Source organism: Lepus europaeus, chromosome 22 (genome assembly GCF_033115175.1).
Source record: "Lepus europaeus isolate LE1 chromosome 22, mLepTim1.pri, whole genome shotgun sequence".
Lineage (NCBI taxonomy): Eukaryota > Metazoa > Chordata > Mammalia > Lagomorpha > Leporidae > Lepus > Lepus europaeus.
The window spans coordinates 30,652,106-30,668,315 of NC_084848.1; the positions used below are offsets into that span (position 1 = coordinate 30,652,106).

Here is a 16,210-nt window from a genome sequence, read left to right on the forward strand (position 1 = left end):
AGGTGGTACTCAACAAAGCTCCATGTGTCCACTCCAAAGCTCACGTGGCTTGAAGACATGGAGCCCCGGGCTCTGAAGTTGGGCCGCGTCAGTAGCGGCCCTTTACTTGGCTGGTCAGAACAGTCAAAACCCTTAGTATCTTGAGCTTTATCCTTGTGAGTCTGATTCCGTGAGCCTAAGGCAGAGCCTGAGAATTGTACTTTTAAAAGCCGATTGCAAGTGATTCTGACATTGGAACACACAATGCTGGAGCGTGTGACTTCCCTTCTGACTTGGGTCGCCTAGGACTTCATTTGCCAGGTACGGATCTAGTTCAGCTCTGTACTTACCTCTAGTGACATTTGCCACTGAATCCTTTGTTAAATTGTGCTGCACATTCTGGCTGCAAAGATGGAGGAGCCACAGCGCCTGCCTCGAGAAACATCTGGGTGGTGAGAGAGACGAATGCAAATACCAAGTCCCAACTCACTGAAGCAAACGCTAGCAGGGGTGGGCTTGTGCCGCTTTAGGTGTGCAGACTAAGGGGTCCAGGAAGGCCTTCTAGTCATCGACTCCAGGTCAAGATCTAAGGGAGCTAGCAAGGCAGAGAGAGGGTGGAAGATGAGGAGTGGCTACAAGACAGAGGGAAGAGCTGGAAAGGTCCAGATGGCTCAGGGAAGCACCAGGAGTTGTGTGGCAGTGGGTCAGGGGGAGCCTGGGAAAGTCAGTGGGAGAAACTCCATGGAAGACTTGTGTACTGTGTTGACGGGGACTTGGTCCTTTGTCCCTAAGGGTTCGAAGTGCCACGAACGGTTGTTAAGCTGTGAAGTGACATGATCAGAGTATGTTTTAGAACTGTTACCCTGATAGAAATGAGAGCATGAAGCTGGCAAAAGAGGAACAAATTAATTTCAGAATTAAGAATTTATGTATGTCGAAAAGCACCATAAACAAAATATGAAAGCAAAGCACTTGAAAAGCATATTTGCAGCATTTCTTGACAAAAATAATATTCTTCATAAAATTACAAATTGATAATAAACATACCAATATCAAAGAAATAGAAAATTCACAAAGAAAGAATACAAATGGTCAACAAGCATATGAAAGTGTCATTCACTAGTAGTCAACGAAAGTTAAAATAACAACCTGAAATATCATTGACATACTATTATTTTTGCTGTGAAATTGTTAGAGTTTGCTAGGTGACAATACCCAGGGTTAGGACAGAGGGCAAGTCCCAGGCCTACAAGGACAGTGTTAGGGTACAAACTTTCTAGAGGGCAGATGGCAACACATATAAAAATTTTTAAACATAGTCTAGCAAATTCCTTCTTGGAGTTTATCCTAAGGAAATGGGAATGTATGCAAAGTTTAGTTACAAGAATGTCTGTTACAATATTATGTGTTGTCAACACTGGGATTAAGTGAAATAATTGCTATCTGAGAAATGATTACAAAGGGACCAGGGTCCATTCAGAGTGGAGGTGCCTCTGGAATAGTCCGAGAGACACGCAGAAAGTATTCACGATCGATTAAGCCAAGGAACAGAAGCAAAAAATGTGCTCAGTGCGCTACCATTAAAAGGATAGCTATACACACATAATATGTGTATTTGAAAAATGTCTCAGCAGCTCCAGGAGGACTTACAAGAAATGAGTGAAACTGGGTCCTGGCAGAAAGGGCAGGGAGGTGATTTCTTCCTGATATTAGAGCTTTTTGTATGTTTTGAATTTTGAATCTCTGCATGTATAATATATTCTCAAATACACCTTTTTGTAAGTTATTCAAGAGCACATGTAATTATGACCGAGTTTATTTTTAAAATAACAACACATGTGCATGTGTATGTTTATATCAAAAAGAACTAAAAGATGTATCTGAAAGGTTAAAAATATTTGTCTTGGGTGGCAGGATTATGGATGGAATTTTGGACTTTTTTCTTATTTTTTCCCCTAGAAGTTCTATAACACACACGTGAAGGTTACATGATAATTAAACAAAAAGTATAATTTTCCCCCCAAACAGTTTATCACAAAAGTCCAGGCTGAAGGTGACAGTGCAGGTCAGGTCCATGATTAGTGCTCTGTCTGTACAGTTCAGCAGTGCCATCTGCAAGCAAAGCGTGTAATTAAACCACAGGCCCAGTGTTTGGGAGGGGTGGAGAAGCAAGTGCAAGGTCTGGGGAGGTGAGTGGACTTGGTTTTGCTTAGCAGCTCTCGGAAGGGTCTGCTGGACAAATGCACGGGGAATTCAGCCCTGTCACCCCAACACCAGCCAGTACCCCAAGCAGCTCGTTTTTTTTTGGGATTCTTTAAGTTCAGGTCACAGTGAATAGAATCCCAAAAGGCTCGTGTCTCTAAGTCCCCAGACAAGCAGACGGCCTGTGCTGTGCTCTGAGGTTCTGGGAGGTTGTCCTCACATACTTGCAATCTTTAGGCTTCCTCCTTGGGATGGCAACAATCTCATCTCCATCCGCCCAGCCCTGCCCTAGCACACTCACTTGAGCAAGACCCCTCTCCTGCCGCCCAGTGGGAAGTTAGCCCAAGTCCTGGCTGAGGCCTGGAGGACAAAGGAAGAACCTGCGCATCTGAATGGGTGCTGTCGCCACCCTGACCTCATCTCCATCCTTCAAACCCCAACAGCCTTTCTGGGCAGGAGGCCTGGGGATGCGGGAGTTCTGCACGTTTGACTATGCTAGGCCTCAGGGTAGTTCTGCATTGGGACCACGTGAAGCCGTCTGGAGGAAGAGGGCAGAGAGCGTGATATGGTAGTCAGGGGAGAGTGTGACCCATGAAAGAGCTTTTCACCTTTCCTCTTCTCCAGAGGGTGAGCTAGAGGTGAGCAACTGCGGATCCCTGCGTGGTTCTGGCCCCTTCCTGCCAGCCCTGTTGGAAGTCTTGGGGAGTTGTGCAAAACATAACCTGCACTGCTGGCTTCTGGGCCCCTCAGCAGTAACTGCGTCCTGCAGTGGTGGAGCTCCGTTGAAACAAATAACCTGTCACTAACTTCCACCTGGGGCTGTTTCCTTTTGGGTTCTACCTCTAACTGTGATCCTTCCCCAATGCTGGGGACGAGGAATGCTAGGCGGGCTGTTAGAATGTGCCCTGGCCCCTCAGTCCGGACAATGAACAATGCCCAGCAATCTCTTCCGGGTCTCCGCGGTCTTTTCCTGGCCTGTCTGCTGAGAACACTAGAGATTCTAAGTCTCTAGTTTTTTTTTTTTTTCCTGCCTTGGGTAGGTAAATACTGAGGAGGCCCAGGTGCTACTATTGATATGGAAAACACGTTTCAACCTCATCCACATGGTCCTGCTCTCCAGCAGTTGTAACTGCCCCACATAATACGCATGAAGAAGGTGCCAGCGAGGGATCTGGGGTCAAGGAGCCCTGATTCAAATCCCAGTGACACCACTTCAAGGGCATACACCCTCTGGGTAGTTCATTTTCGTTTTCTTGTCCATCAAATGGGAATCGTATCCACAGAGCAACTGCGTGAAAGAAATGAGATTGTCCATGTGAAGATCTGAAGGTAGTGCATTTAATAAATCCTAACTATGAACATTATTGCATCTGTATATAGTTTAGTTTTGTACAATATTGTCTTTTTCACTACTCACACGAAAAATACAGGAAAGTGCTTTGAAAATTTTTAAGCATCATATAAATCAAAGGTGTCATTGGTAATAATCACTTCTCAACTCTTCCATCTCCTTGAAGACTGGGACTACATCCTACGTCCCACAGCGAATTGCACAACCACGGGCAAACAAAAAGCCCTCAGTAAATGTTTCTTGTTTAACTGAAGCAACACGGCATAGCATAAAGAGCATAGATTTCAGGAGACTCGACTGGGATAAGATTAGTTTAAGGCAGGAGAGCCAGTCTGCAGTCACGATTTATTCAACAAATATTTGTTGAACTCGTTCTGCATGCGAGAGAGTCAGTCCAGATAACTTCATCAACAAGAGGCTGTACACGTTCCCACAAAACCAAGCCTCTGGGCGGTCTCCACAATCCCAGCCTACTCTCAAAAGCACAAAGGCTGCAGTCAACTCTGGACAAATGGCCAGTTGCTTTGGGGGAGGCCCCATCCTGCCTGGCTCTAAGTAGCTCTGATTGAGGGAGTTGAGGGAGGGAGTAAAAGAGAGGGAGAAGGCTGCTTCCAACAGACACAACAGGGATGCGTCTGCGAATTTATTTCTATTTACACCTAATGAGTCCACAGTCAAATCCTCCAGCCTGTACGATGCTATGCTCTTTCCCCAGCCACACCTCCCTCCCTTCATCTATGTGGATCCTCCGCCCCAGCTCGCAGCCCACTCCACCCTGCCCTGCTGTAGTCAGCTGCCTGCTGGCTGGGAGCCACGGGAATGGTATGTGTGGTCACCAGAGGGCACTGAGAGTGGGCTTGGTGGCATGTGAATCCTGGCAGTCTCGGATCCCCAAGGTGGGGGGAAGAACACACAAGCCAAGACAAATGGGGGGAGGGGCAGCAGGGCTTGAAGTGACTGGGGGGGTGGGGGGAACTCCAGGGTACCAGTTCATGGTCTCTGTGTTGGCGTAGCCAATGCTTCCGGTGTCTGTCCCATGCCTGATTGTCTCAGATGCCTTGAGATGCTCTGGTGTGTCAGAAAGCTGTAGAAGGGTCCAGGCCACGGGCTCCATGCCTGCTGCCTTTGAGATGGTGCACCGGCCAGGCTCCGCCTCTGTCAGAAGCGCTGGCCAAGGTCAAAGCTGCGATGGCATTTCCAGGCAGAAGTTAGGCCCCTCTCGGTCACTGGCTGACCTTCTAAAGAAGAGGGTGTCTCCATCGCCCGGGTACCCCACCAGATTCCAAATGTGCTTCTCTCCTTCTTTTCACACTGGATGCAGATGAAGAGTTGGGGGACAACAGGAGGAATAAGGGGAGACGGGAGAAGTGAGGAGGGGCGGGACCTGGGGAGGGCTCTCCACAGGAGGTGCCTGGATGTCCCCGGTCCGGCGAGGGCATGGCTCTGGAGAGGCCTCCTGGTTACATGGCTTCTTTCTCTCTCTGGGAGCACCTGCTGAGCTTCATCTCTGTCAGCTGGATATACCGAATCACATTGGTGTCTGTGAGGAGAGAGACACACCTTGGGAAACACCTGGCAGGACAACCACCGTGTCTGCCGAGAATGACACGAGCTGGGTTGCAAGCCACGAGCAGGCCAGACTCACTCGGCCCAGGGTCCTTCTGCCAGTGCTGGCCTTCTCCTTCCCACCCACCCTTTGCCAAGGGGAAGGGTCACTGTGACCCAGGAGACAGACGAGACGGAGGGGAGAAGAGAATTTCTCCCCTTTTGTCCATACAGCAGGAAGCTCAGTGATCTCCGAGTCAGTAGTTTGAGAGCCCCCCTTAGAGCTGAACCTCAGGCAAGTTACCCCCTTCTCCTACCTTACTCTCTCACCTGCAAGAAGCATCGTCTGTTTTTGAATGCCTACTCAGAACCAGGTTTTGAACCTTCATTATCACATTTACCACTACTACAATCCTGCAGGGTACGTGGCATCACCCTTGCTAAGAAAAAGGGAAGACTGGGCTTTGGAGAGACTAAATCAGATGCCCAAGGAGTCACACAGTCAACAGTGTGTCTGGCCCAAAAGCCTGCCTCTCCTGGGGACCATAATGCCCTCCTCATACAATTGCTATGAGGACCAAACCAGGTGGTCTGAAAGTGCTTAACACAGTGATTAATAAATATTAGTCGGATGTAGTGTTTTTAACTTTAAGATTTGAAAATGACTTTGCTTACTTCTGTCCATATAAGCAGGGTCAGAAAATCACGTCTCCATAAAGAAAGCCAATTCCAATCCCTAAATTAGTGAGCAGGGCAAGGCCTGGAAAGGCTGCTTAGCTCTGCGCACACTAAAACACAGAGTTAGAGGGGTGCCTGGGATCGGGACTTTCAGAAGTAGACATGAATACTGCATCATTGCCAGGCATGACGTCCAGAACAATGCCGGCCTATAGTAGGTGCTTAAGAAAATCCTGTAGAATGAGTCCAGTTCTTAGGCTTCACGCTACTTATCGTATATAGTTGGTGGGACACGATTTACATATGGAAAACAACAATACATACTTGAGTGTTTTTAGAAAAGAACTCCACTGTACAAATTCATGGTCTCTGTGTTGGCTTTTGCAAATTGATTTAGGCATTTGCGAATTGATCCTAAAATTCTTAAAGACTTCTTTTTAAAAACAATTAATTAATTTGAAAGGCAGAAAGACAAAGAGAGAAAAAAAGACACAGACAGAGATAGATGGAGAGGTCTTTCTCCCCCAGTGCCCGCAACAGCCAGGGCTGGGCCAGGATGAAGCCCGGAGCCTGGAACTCAATCTGGGTATCCCATGTGGGTGGCAGGGACCCAACCGCTGGAGCCACCACCACTGCCTCCCAGGGCTTGTGTCAGCAGGAAGCTGGAATCAGAGCGGAGCCAGAATCCGAAGCCAGGCACTCTGGTATGGCGTGTGGGTGTCCCAAGCGGCGTCTTCATCTCTGGACCAACAATGCCCTTGCAGGCTTCTTGGAAGAGGAACCGCATTTAAACAAAATCAGCCATGTGAACAACAATGACAAGTCACAAGTCATGGCTTTACTGTTACCTCCTCAGGGAGGCCTTTCTGATCACGTGATCTAAGAGAGCATCCTCCCCTTGCTCTCGGTCTCTTCACTCGGCTTGATTTCTTTACAGCACTCCTACGTGTTCCATTATCTACTTGTCCATTTGCTTGCTGTCCATTTTCCTCCATTATAACAAAAACTCCTTGAAGGTGGCAACTTCCTTTTTATTTACTGCTATGTACTCATTATCTAGAATAGTTCCAAATCTATTGCACTCCCTCAATAAATATGTGTGGAATGAATGACTGGGCGAGCTCCGGCTGTGACCTAAGTGAATGGTACAGATGACACATGCTAAGGAATGGGATCTGGCTGGAGCAGTCAGAGCAGGCTTCCTGACAAATGCTTGGCTTAGCATTCAATTGTCTTTTTGGGGGTAGGAATTTAGCAGAGTGGCTAAGAAGCCAGTTAACAGGCAGGCATCCCTTATCAGAGCAGTTGGGTTCGATTCCTGGCCGTGGCTCCTGATTCCAGTTTCCTGTTATGTCGACTCATCACTGGGAGGCAGCAGTGATGGTTCAAGAAGTTGAGTTCCTGCCACTCACAAGGGAGACCCAGATTGAGTTCCTGGCTCCTAGCTTAGGACTGGAGGAAGGCTGGCCCGGTCCTGGCCATTGTGGGCACTTGGGGATTGCACCTGCAGATGGGAGCTTCTCACTCTCATTTTTCAAATTAAAAAAAGATAGACAGACAGATAGACAGGCAGACATTTGTGCATTCTGTCTCACCAACCAGATGTGAGTTCTCTCAGGTAGAGGCCCTGTCTTCTCATCGACATCCCTGGTGTCCCATACTGACCTTGACAAACAGCATAAAGTCAACATGCATTTATTATGAGTGAAGACAGCTGGAAACTGTGTTGGAAAGACAAAGAATCTGTCCCCTCTCTAAAGAGGACAGCTGCCTAAGCTCTCTGGAGCCCAGACCCCAGGTGAATACAAGGACTGTGTGCTCTCCTCGTTTTAGGTCCTGGCACACACCCTAATCTGACCTCCTATTTGTCTCCACCCAGCTCTGCCAGCCATGAAAATTGTCCACTGTGCTGAGGGGCCCCAGAAGCTGCCAGAGGGAGGAGGTGACCGGAAGAAAAGAGCCATTGCCGCCTTACCTGTTGGCTGCCGGGTCCTCGCCTCTTTCAGGTAGTAGAGTGCTTTGTCGTAGTCCCCGAGGTGGTAGAACGCCACGCCAGACCGGTACAGGGCCTTGAAGTTCTCCCCTTCCTTCTTCAGGACCTTGAGGCAGTACTCCTTGACTCGCTCATAGTTCACCAGCTCAGCCTGGAGCAGGCAGGCTACGGAAGAAGGGAAAAAGAGAAGTGGCAGGCCCTGAACGTCTCCTGTTAGTTCCTTCTCCCCAGAGAAGGGCTAGCGATCTTAGCCTTCCCACTGCCGTGTATGCCATGGGGTTTGCATCCAGCAATCCTAGGCTCCAGGACCAGTTTCTTCACTAACAACTGCCATGACCTTGAGCAGGTAACTTAGCCTTGTGCTATGCGTTGAATTATTATGCTGAAGTCTAAGACCCCAGGACCTGAGAATGTGAACTTAAACTTGGAGAAAGGGTCTCTCTAGGGGTAATCAGGCTCAAATGAGGTCATTTGAATGGGCCCCATCCAATGTGACCGGTGCCCTTAGAAAGAGGGTAAATATGGACACACAGACAGATGCACGCAGAGGAAAGAGGATATGGGGACACAGGGGAAGAAGACGGCCATTGGCAAGGCAAGGTGTGTCTGAGGCTGCCGGAAGCCAGGACAGAGGCGTGGACTAGACTCTCGCTGAGAGCCCTCAACATCCACCAGCACCTTAATCTTGCACTCACAGCCTCCAGAACCGAGAGAGACAATACTTTTCTTTTAAGCCAACCCAGCTTGTGGGTCTTTGTTAAAGCAGCCCTGGGCTGCTACTCAAGGCCATGGTAATAATAGTCACCTTGATATTTATTGAGTGTTTGCCTTCTTCCAGTGCTTATCTTGTGTATTACCTGAAGGATCTCCTAGAATACTCTGATGGAGGTACTATTATTATTCCTAGCTCGCAGGTGAGGGAGCTGAGACTCGGAGAGTTTTCAGAATTTCTCATGTTCATACAACACAAAAAAAAGGATGAGACTGAAACTGAAGTCGTCAAGCTCCAAGCCCAAGTTCATCCTCACCAAGTTGTTAGGGGAATTCTATAAAATCGTGGCCATTAAGGATGTAACACAGAGCTTGGCACACAGTGAGCACTTGAACAATGTTAGTTCACATTCTTGTCCCAGGGATATCTGCCTTGGGCTTCCCACAGGTTCCTTTTCCTACCAGTCTGTTTGTGCAGCTCCTGGGCAGGAGCCTTCTGATGGGCTAGTGAGCAGCTCACACAGGGCACGCTTCTGCACAGGAGAGAGCTGGCATCCAGGGCAAGAGGAAGTGGAGGCTGCCGGTGCCCATGGTGTGGACGCTCCCAGTCCATAAACACCCATCTTCGAGTAAGCCATCTCTCTCTCTCTCTCGGAAGCTTCCTCTCACCAGCTCTGAGCCATGGGGCATGGCCAGGTTGAGGATGTTCCTGGAGGGTGGTTGAACCACTGGAAAGTGGAGTTGTGTACCATGGCCCCTCACATTATCCCAGCCCTATTGAACCACCTCTGCCTCCATTCATTCACTCAAATACTTGGTTTAAAAATTATTTACTTTTATTTATTGGATAGGGAAAGAGAAGAGACATCACTCATCTGCTGGTTCATTCCTCAAATGCTCACAGCATCTGGGGCTGTGCCAGGCGAAAGCCAGGAGCCAGGAACTCCATTTGGGTCTCCTATGTGGGTGGTAGGAAACTAATCATTTGAGCTATCACCTGCAGATTCCCAGTGCTTGCATTAGCAGGAAGCCGGAATCAGGTGCAGAGCTGGGACTGGAACCCAGGCACTCTGATATGGGAGGTGGGTACCCAAGCAGCACCTTCACCCCTGCGCCAAACACATGATCCAATCACTAACATGTTTAGTTGGTATTGACAGAGGGCAGTGAGGATGTAATATCCTTTGGAGGGATTATTCTTTTTTTAAAAAAGGTACCTTGCTACTTTTTCAAAGTGGATCAAAATAGAGGCTTAGGCAAAACTTGGTTGCTTCCCACCAAGACCTGGCTGAGTGGGGTGGGGGAGAAAGCTTGCTCAGATTTTTCCTACCATGGAAGAAGTGCCCTTGGGATAGAGACATGTCACTATTATTTTAATATGAGAGAGAGAGAGAAAGAGAGAGAGAGATGGACAGACAGAGAAATATGTGTGCATTCACCCTCCAAATGCCTGCTATGGCCCAGGTTGGGCCAGACTGATGCCGGGAGCTGGGAACTCAAGTCAGGCCTCCCATGTGGGCAGCAGGAACCTGACCACTCGAACCATTGCTGCTGCTTCCCAGGGTCTGTATTAGCAGAAAGCTGGCGCCAGGAATCAAACTTAGCCCCTTGTATGTGGGCGTCTTGACCACTAGCCCGAACACCTGCCCCCAGTCACTGATTTTCATCTTCAGGGGTCTAACTTCAGTTGTTCTCATGACCCTTCAATAACTCCCCTGGTATCAGACCCACTGAACTGCTTCTTAAGAGACCAGGCCTTTCTTTGGGCATGTGGGACAATGGGCGAGGAGGTGAACACATAGATGCTCAAGTTTGCAGGTATGAGAACCAGGAAGTGAAAGGGAATCAGCCCAGATCTGGAAACCGACCTGTCAGGTTTCACCAGCTATAGAGCAGAAAGCTACACCGGTCAACAGAAGCCATGGGCTGTGAACTCCAGCAGACGCTGTTCACCCAGGACCACAGCCGGATGGTGCACTGGGGGTCTTTCCCCATGAGCCGATGCCCCCAACCCCCCTCCCCTCTTCTCCCGCAGCTCTGGAGTCTCAGGTCCCTCTCCCACCCACCCCGGTGCTGTGAGCTGGTGCTTGTGCAGATCTGTGGACAGAGCTGCTGGGCGTGGACCTCTCTGGCTGCTACCTGTGTGGGACTTGGCTCTGACATCTGCTCCCAGAGTGAAAGGATTTCCTGTCTGTGGCCTGTGCATACCCAGATGACATCCTCCCATTCCAGGCCCGGGTAGCCTCTCTTCCCATCCTGCCCTCCAACTCCCAGCAGACATTTCTGCTGGCTGACCAGGGCAGGCCAGGAAATGGACCTTTGTCTCTTTCCAAAGCAGGTTTTGAATGCCTAAAATTAGGGGGAAAGGAAACCACGAGGCCTGGAGATGGGAAAGCCTTGCTCCCCATCCCTCCATGTTCCCTGAAGGGTAGGAGCTCTAGAATTAATCAACTGCTAATTCCCCTGCAGATCTCAGGGAACCAGGGATCCTACCTGGTAGGAAGTGGGGGGCCAGGCTGCTTATGGGGTGTGGAGCCCCTGCTGACACCACAGAAAGGGCCCAGAGAGGTTGAGAAATGGGTTTCCATCCAGAGGAAGACTGGCTCCAGAGATGGAATCCAGATAAGAAGTCGGGTGCCAGGGCTCCGGGAGTGGCGGAGTGAGAGTGTGGAGGCTGCCCTTGACTCACCTGCAGGTACATTTCAGGCACCGGTCTGCTTTGGATGGGGAGCTGTTGGGGATGTACAGTGAGCCTAGGGGAGGTTTTCAGGTGCATTCCAGAGTTGAAGAAGTTATGAAGAGGGTGAGGGGCAAGCATCTGGCTTAGCTATTAAGATGCCCATATCCCATATCGGGGTGCCTGAGTTCAAGTCCCAGATCTGCCCCCAGTTCCAGCTTCCTGCCACACCATGGATGGCAGCAATGGTGGCTCCAGTGGTTGGGTCCCTGCCACCCATGTGGGAGACCTGGATTGGGCTCCCAGGTCTTGGCTTTGGCTTGGTTCAGCCACAGCTGTTGCAGGCATTTAGGGAGGGAACCAGTAGATAAGAGTGCTATCTTTCTCTCTGTCAAAATAAAGTAATAATGAATGAATATTTTTTTAAAAAAGGGGTTGACTGGCTGCCTCCTGATGGTTGCCTTCCAGTCCCTGTGGCCATTCAGCAGGGCCTGGGGTTGCCTGGACGCTTGGAACACGTGTCTTGCTCCGTAGTGCACCCTTCTTGCAGTTACTGATCCCTTACCCAGAGACAGAGCTGGTGCTAAGTACTTCACATACTCTGTCTTTTCTTCTTCACAACAAGGCTAAGAAACAACATGAAACTGAGTTTCAAAGAAACTAAGCAACTTGGGAGTGCCTGGGTTTGGTGACTTCTGCGCTGGAAAAGCAGCGCGGGCGATTGGTTGTCAGCCCCCCACAGCCGTTTCTCACTGCTCTTCCGGAGAGGTTTCTTTTCTTTTTTTTAAATTTTTTTTATTTTTTGACAGGCAGAGTGGACAGTGAGAGAGAGAGACAGAGAGAAAGGTCTTCCTTTGCCGTTGGTTCACCCTCCAATGGCCGCCGCGGTTGGCGTGCTGCGGCCGGCGCACCACGCTGATCCGATGGCAGGAGCCAGGTGCCTATCCTGGTCTCCCATGGGGTGCAGGGCCCAAGGACTTGGGCCATCCTCCACTGCACTCCCTGGCCAGAGCAGAGAGCTGGCCTGGAAGAGGGGCAGCCGGGACAGAACCGGCGCCCCAACCGGGACTAGAACCCGGTGTGCCGGCGCTGCAAGGCGGAGGATTAGCCTAGTGAGCCGCGGCGCCGGCCCGGAGAGGTTTCTTGACCACCACAAACAAGGAAGGCTACGACAGGCGGCCAGTGGACACAACTCCTTTAGAACAAAGGAAGTTAACTTTTGATACTCATGCATTGGTTCAGGACTTGGAAACTAATGGATTTGACAAAGCACAAGCAGAAACAATTGTATCAGCATTAACCACGTTATCAAATGTCAGCCTGGATACTATATATAAGGAGATGGTCACTCAAGCTCAACAGGAAATAACAGTACAACAGTTAATGGCTCATTTGGATTCTATCAGGAAAGATATGGTCATCCTAGAAAAAAGTGAATTTGCAAATCTAAGAGCAGAGAATGAGAAAATGCAAATTGAATTGGACGAGGTTAAGCAACAACTAATGCATGAAACTAGTCAAATCAGAGCAGATAATAAATTGGACATCAACCTTGAAAGGAGCAGAGTAACAGAGATGTTTACAGATCAAGAAAAGCAACTTACGGAAGCAACCACAGAATTTACCAGAAAGGATACTCAAACCAAAAGTGTTATTTCGGAGATCAGCAATAAAATTGACACTGAAATTGCTTCCTTAAAAACACTGATGGAATCTAACAAACTTGAGACAATCCGTTACCTTGCAGCATCAGTGTTTACTTGCCTGGCAATATCATTGGGATTTTATAGAATCAGGAAGTACTACTAACGCTCCTCTGCTGCTGCCATCGACTTCTTTGAACACTAAGCCAGAACAGATTTTCTTTGAACATTATCACTTGTACCAGAAACTTACCACAAGATTATTCAAAGTGTATGTTGACTAAAGAGAAATATTTTAGAATGGGAAGAGGTATTTTGTTGGTATTTCATGTGTGTATTTTATTACGTTGAAAAGCTGTCATTCCCACCTGATTTATTTGAAATAGAAGGGCATTTTGTCCTTATTATTTTAATAGTTCATAGGAACTAGACCAATTTTCTTATGTTTGAACTGTTGTAAATCATGTAAGATTTCATTGTTGGAAAACTACTACCTGACCTTCCCTTATTCCCCACCCTTATTGGATTTAACTTTCCTGATAACTTCTGCAATTATATTTTTATAGACTATAAAATATTATTAAACAGTTGTTTGGAAAGTAAAAAAAAGAAAAGAAACTAAGCAACTTGCTGAAGGTCACTTAAGTAGAAGGTGGTGGAAGGTGGTGGAATTAGGGTATTGGTCCACTTCTTTAATATGTATTTATTTATTGGAAAGGCAGCAGGACAGAGACAGAGAGAAAGAGATCTCCCAGCTGCTGGTTCACTTTCCAAGTACCTGCCATAGTCAGGGCTGGGCCAGGCTGAAGCCAGTAGCCTGGAACTCAATCCAGGTCCCCCATGTGAGTGGCAGGAACCCAAGTACTTGAGTCATCATTGCTGCCTCCCAGGGTGTGCATTAACAGGAAGGTGGAATAGGAAACAGAGCCAGGCTGTGAACCCAGGCACATCCATAGGAGATGAGGGATGATGTCTTAACTGCTAGGCCAAACACCTGCCCCATCACTTCTCTAGGCTCCCAAGACTGCACACTTGTCCACTGGGGCATCTGTGAGCCTGCTCTTAAAGCCCTTGGAAACCCACAAAACCCTGGGGGAGAAAGGCAGGTCACTTGGGGAACTTTCTTTCCTATGTGTTCCAGGGCTAACAAGGCAAAAAGTGATGTCCAACTGTGCCAGGTGCTGTCCAGGGCAGTTGGATCAGATGACGAGTCTACATTCCACCCCTCTTCCTGGGGCTGACACACTGGTGTGGGAGGCAGATGTCATAGTGTCACATGGTATTCCCATGTGCGCCCAGTGCTGGGAAGGAGAGGGCAGGGAGGAAGCAAATGGAGGCAGGAGGAGCCCTCAGATCTTATCCAGAGTATTTTGGGAGGCCTTCCTGGAGGAAGCTGTTAAGCCGAGATCTGAAGACCGAATGTTTCTTGGCCTCAGCACCCACACTCTGGGATGGACGGGTTTTGTTACAGGAAGCTGTCCTGCGAAATGCAGGATGTCTTGCAGCATCCTTGGCCTCTCCGCTCTAGACGCCAGTGCCAGCAACCAAAAAATGTCTGTGGCCATTGCCAAGTGTCCCCTGGGGGAGGCAGTAAGATCAGCCCTGTCTTAGCGCCCCTGGTCTAGGGAATTAGAGAAAACGTTTCTAGGCAGATCCCAGAGAAAGACAGAGGGAGGCGTGGGTTTATTTGATGAACTCTGAGAAGCCCTGCCAGGCTGGAGCAGAGGGAACCAGAGGGGAGGGGAGGGGGCGAGAAGGAGAAAGCTGGAAAAACAGGAATTCAACACACACAGACCCTTCTGGTTCATGTTAAGGATCTGCGACCTCAGAGCAAGAATGGACTTGGGTGGAGAAATGAGCAGTGGCCCAGAGTGGAGGCAGACAAGCAGAGGGGGACTGATAGAAGTGGCATGCAGCAGGCGGACTGACCAGGCTTAGAGAACCCTGAAGGCCTCCCCGATGCTTTGCACATTCCTGAGGTCGGAGCCCTTCATCCAGCTCTTTACTGTCATTTGGAACTGTCCGATGACCCAGAGGTCTTCCACGTTGCTGTAACTCGGCCTGGATTCAGGTTTACCATACAACAGTCCCGTGCCTGTGCTCTGCTGTTTGGTATGCGGCAATATTCTGAAGAGTACCAGGCAGGAAATCAGCAGAACTGGGCTCTAATCTCACCTTTGTCACCAGCCAATATTACAAAACCTGCGTTCACTTTCTGGGTCTCCATCTCCCATCTGCAAAACAGAGGGGCCTGTACCCCACTAAATTATCTCCACCATCACTTCAGCTCTGACAGCTCTGAATACAACCGCTCGCTGCTTAGCGGGAAGATCACGTGGCAGGGCCAGCATTTGGGGCAGTGGTCAGATGCCACTTGGGATGGCTGCAGTCTGTTATCAGAGTTCCTAGGTTCGAATCACAGCTCAGTTCTGGCTTCCTGCTCATGTGTACCCTGGCAGGCAGCAGTGATGACTCAAGTAGTTGGGTACCTCCCACCCGCCTGGGAGAGCAGAATAGAGATCTCAGCTCTGGGCTTTGGCCTGGCCCAGTTCCAGCCACTGAGGGCATCTGGGAAGTAACCCAGTATATGGGAGATCTATCTAGCTATCTCTCTCTTTGCCTTACAAATAATTGAAAATTAATTTTAAAAAATGCAAAGACCAATCTAAAAACAATGACACAGTTGTTTCACTGGTTCCTCTTCAAAAGGAATTCCTTTCTTCTTCTTTATCTGTTGGGGATGACATCAGAACTTTTTTTTTTTTTTTTTGGCGTAGAGATTAGATTATGGATGGATGTGGTATTCCTAAGGCAAGGCTCTGGAGCAGAACCTTCCCGGAAGGCAGTGAGCTTTCCCGCCCATCAGTCATGCTCAGCAGAGGCTGTGGAATCAGGAAGGCGGGCACTGGATTGGCTGGAGAAGGAGCGTGGCCCGGACTCTGAGCCTATATAATTCTGGATTGCCCCACTCAGGGGATGCCAAGATCTCCGATCCCTAAGTTCCTCCTATGACAGGGCATAGTATTTGCATATTACCTGCACGCATCTTCCTGTAGACAATAAATCAGCAGTGGGGAACCTTTTTTTCTGCCAAGGTACACTTGGATACTTATAGCATCGATTGCAGGCCACACAAAACTATCCACTTAAAAATCAGCCTACTGTAGATTTATTGACTTTCGAGTCCCACCTGTGGTTGGTTGGTTGCCTTGGCAGGATCAGACAAAATGATTTCACCGACTTTATATGGTCCCAGGAGCTGGACGTTCCCCACCCCTGCTTTAAATCATCTCTAGATTATTTACAATACCTAATGTAAATGCTATATATAAATAGTAGTGACAGTGTATTGTTTAGGGAATAATGACAAGGAACAATGTCTGAAACAATATTGTTCAGTACAGATGCAACCATCGCAGGCCTAATTTTTC

General features: G+C 48.7%; 2 protein-coding genes across 2 annotated transcripts in view; one reads left to right on the forward strand and one right to left on the reverse strand.

Annotated features, from left to right (window-relative positions):
• Nucleotides 1-1,007: 1,007 nt before the first annotated feature.
• The window catches only part of TTC9 (tetratricopeptide repeat domain 9), a 31,063-nt gene continuing 15,860 nt past the window's right edge, over nucleotides 1,008-16,210 (reverse strand). Inside the window, exons 2-3 of the mRNA XM_062181671.1 lie at nucleotides 7,731-7,913; nucleotides 1,008-5,072 (exon numbers count right to left, since the gene is read on the reverse strand). Coding sequence (XP_062037655.1) covers nucleotides 4,993-5,072; nucleotides 7,731-7,913 — 263 coding nt within the window. The 3' untranslated portion in view covers nucleotides 1,008-4,992. The remainder of the gene's footprint in view (nucleotides 5,073-7,730; nucleotides 7,914-16,210) is intronic.
• Nucleotides 8,081-13,148, forward strand: LOC133751677 (coiled-coil domain-containing protein 90B, mitochondrial). The gene is made up of 2 exons (XM_062181864.1): nucleotides 8,081-8,094; nucleotides 12,273-13,148. Exons 1-2 carry the CDS (start codon nucleotides 8,081-8,083, stop codon nucleotides 12,943-12,945), a joined length of 687 nt encoding a protein of 228 aa, XP_062037848.1. The 3' UTR covers nucleotides 12,946-13,148.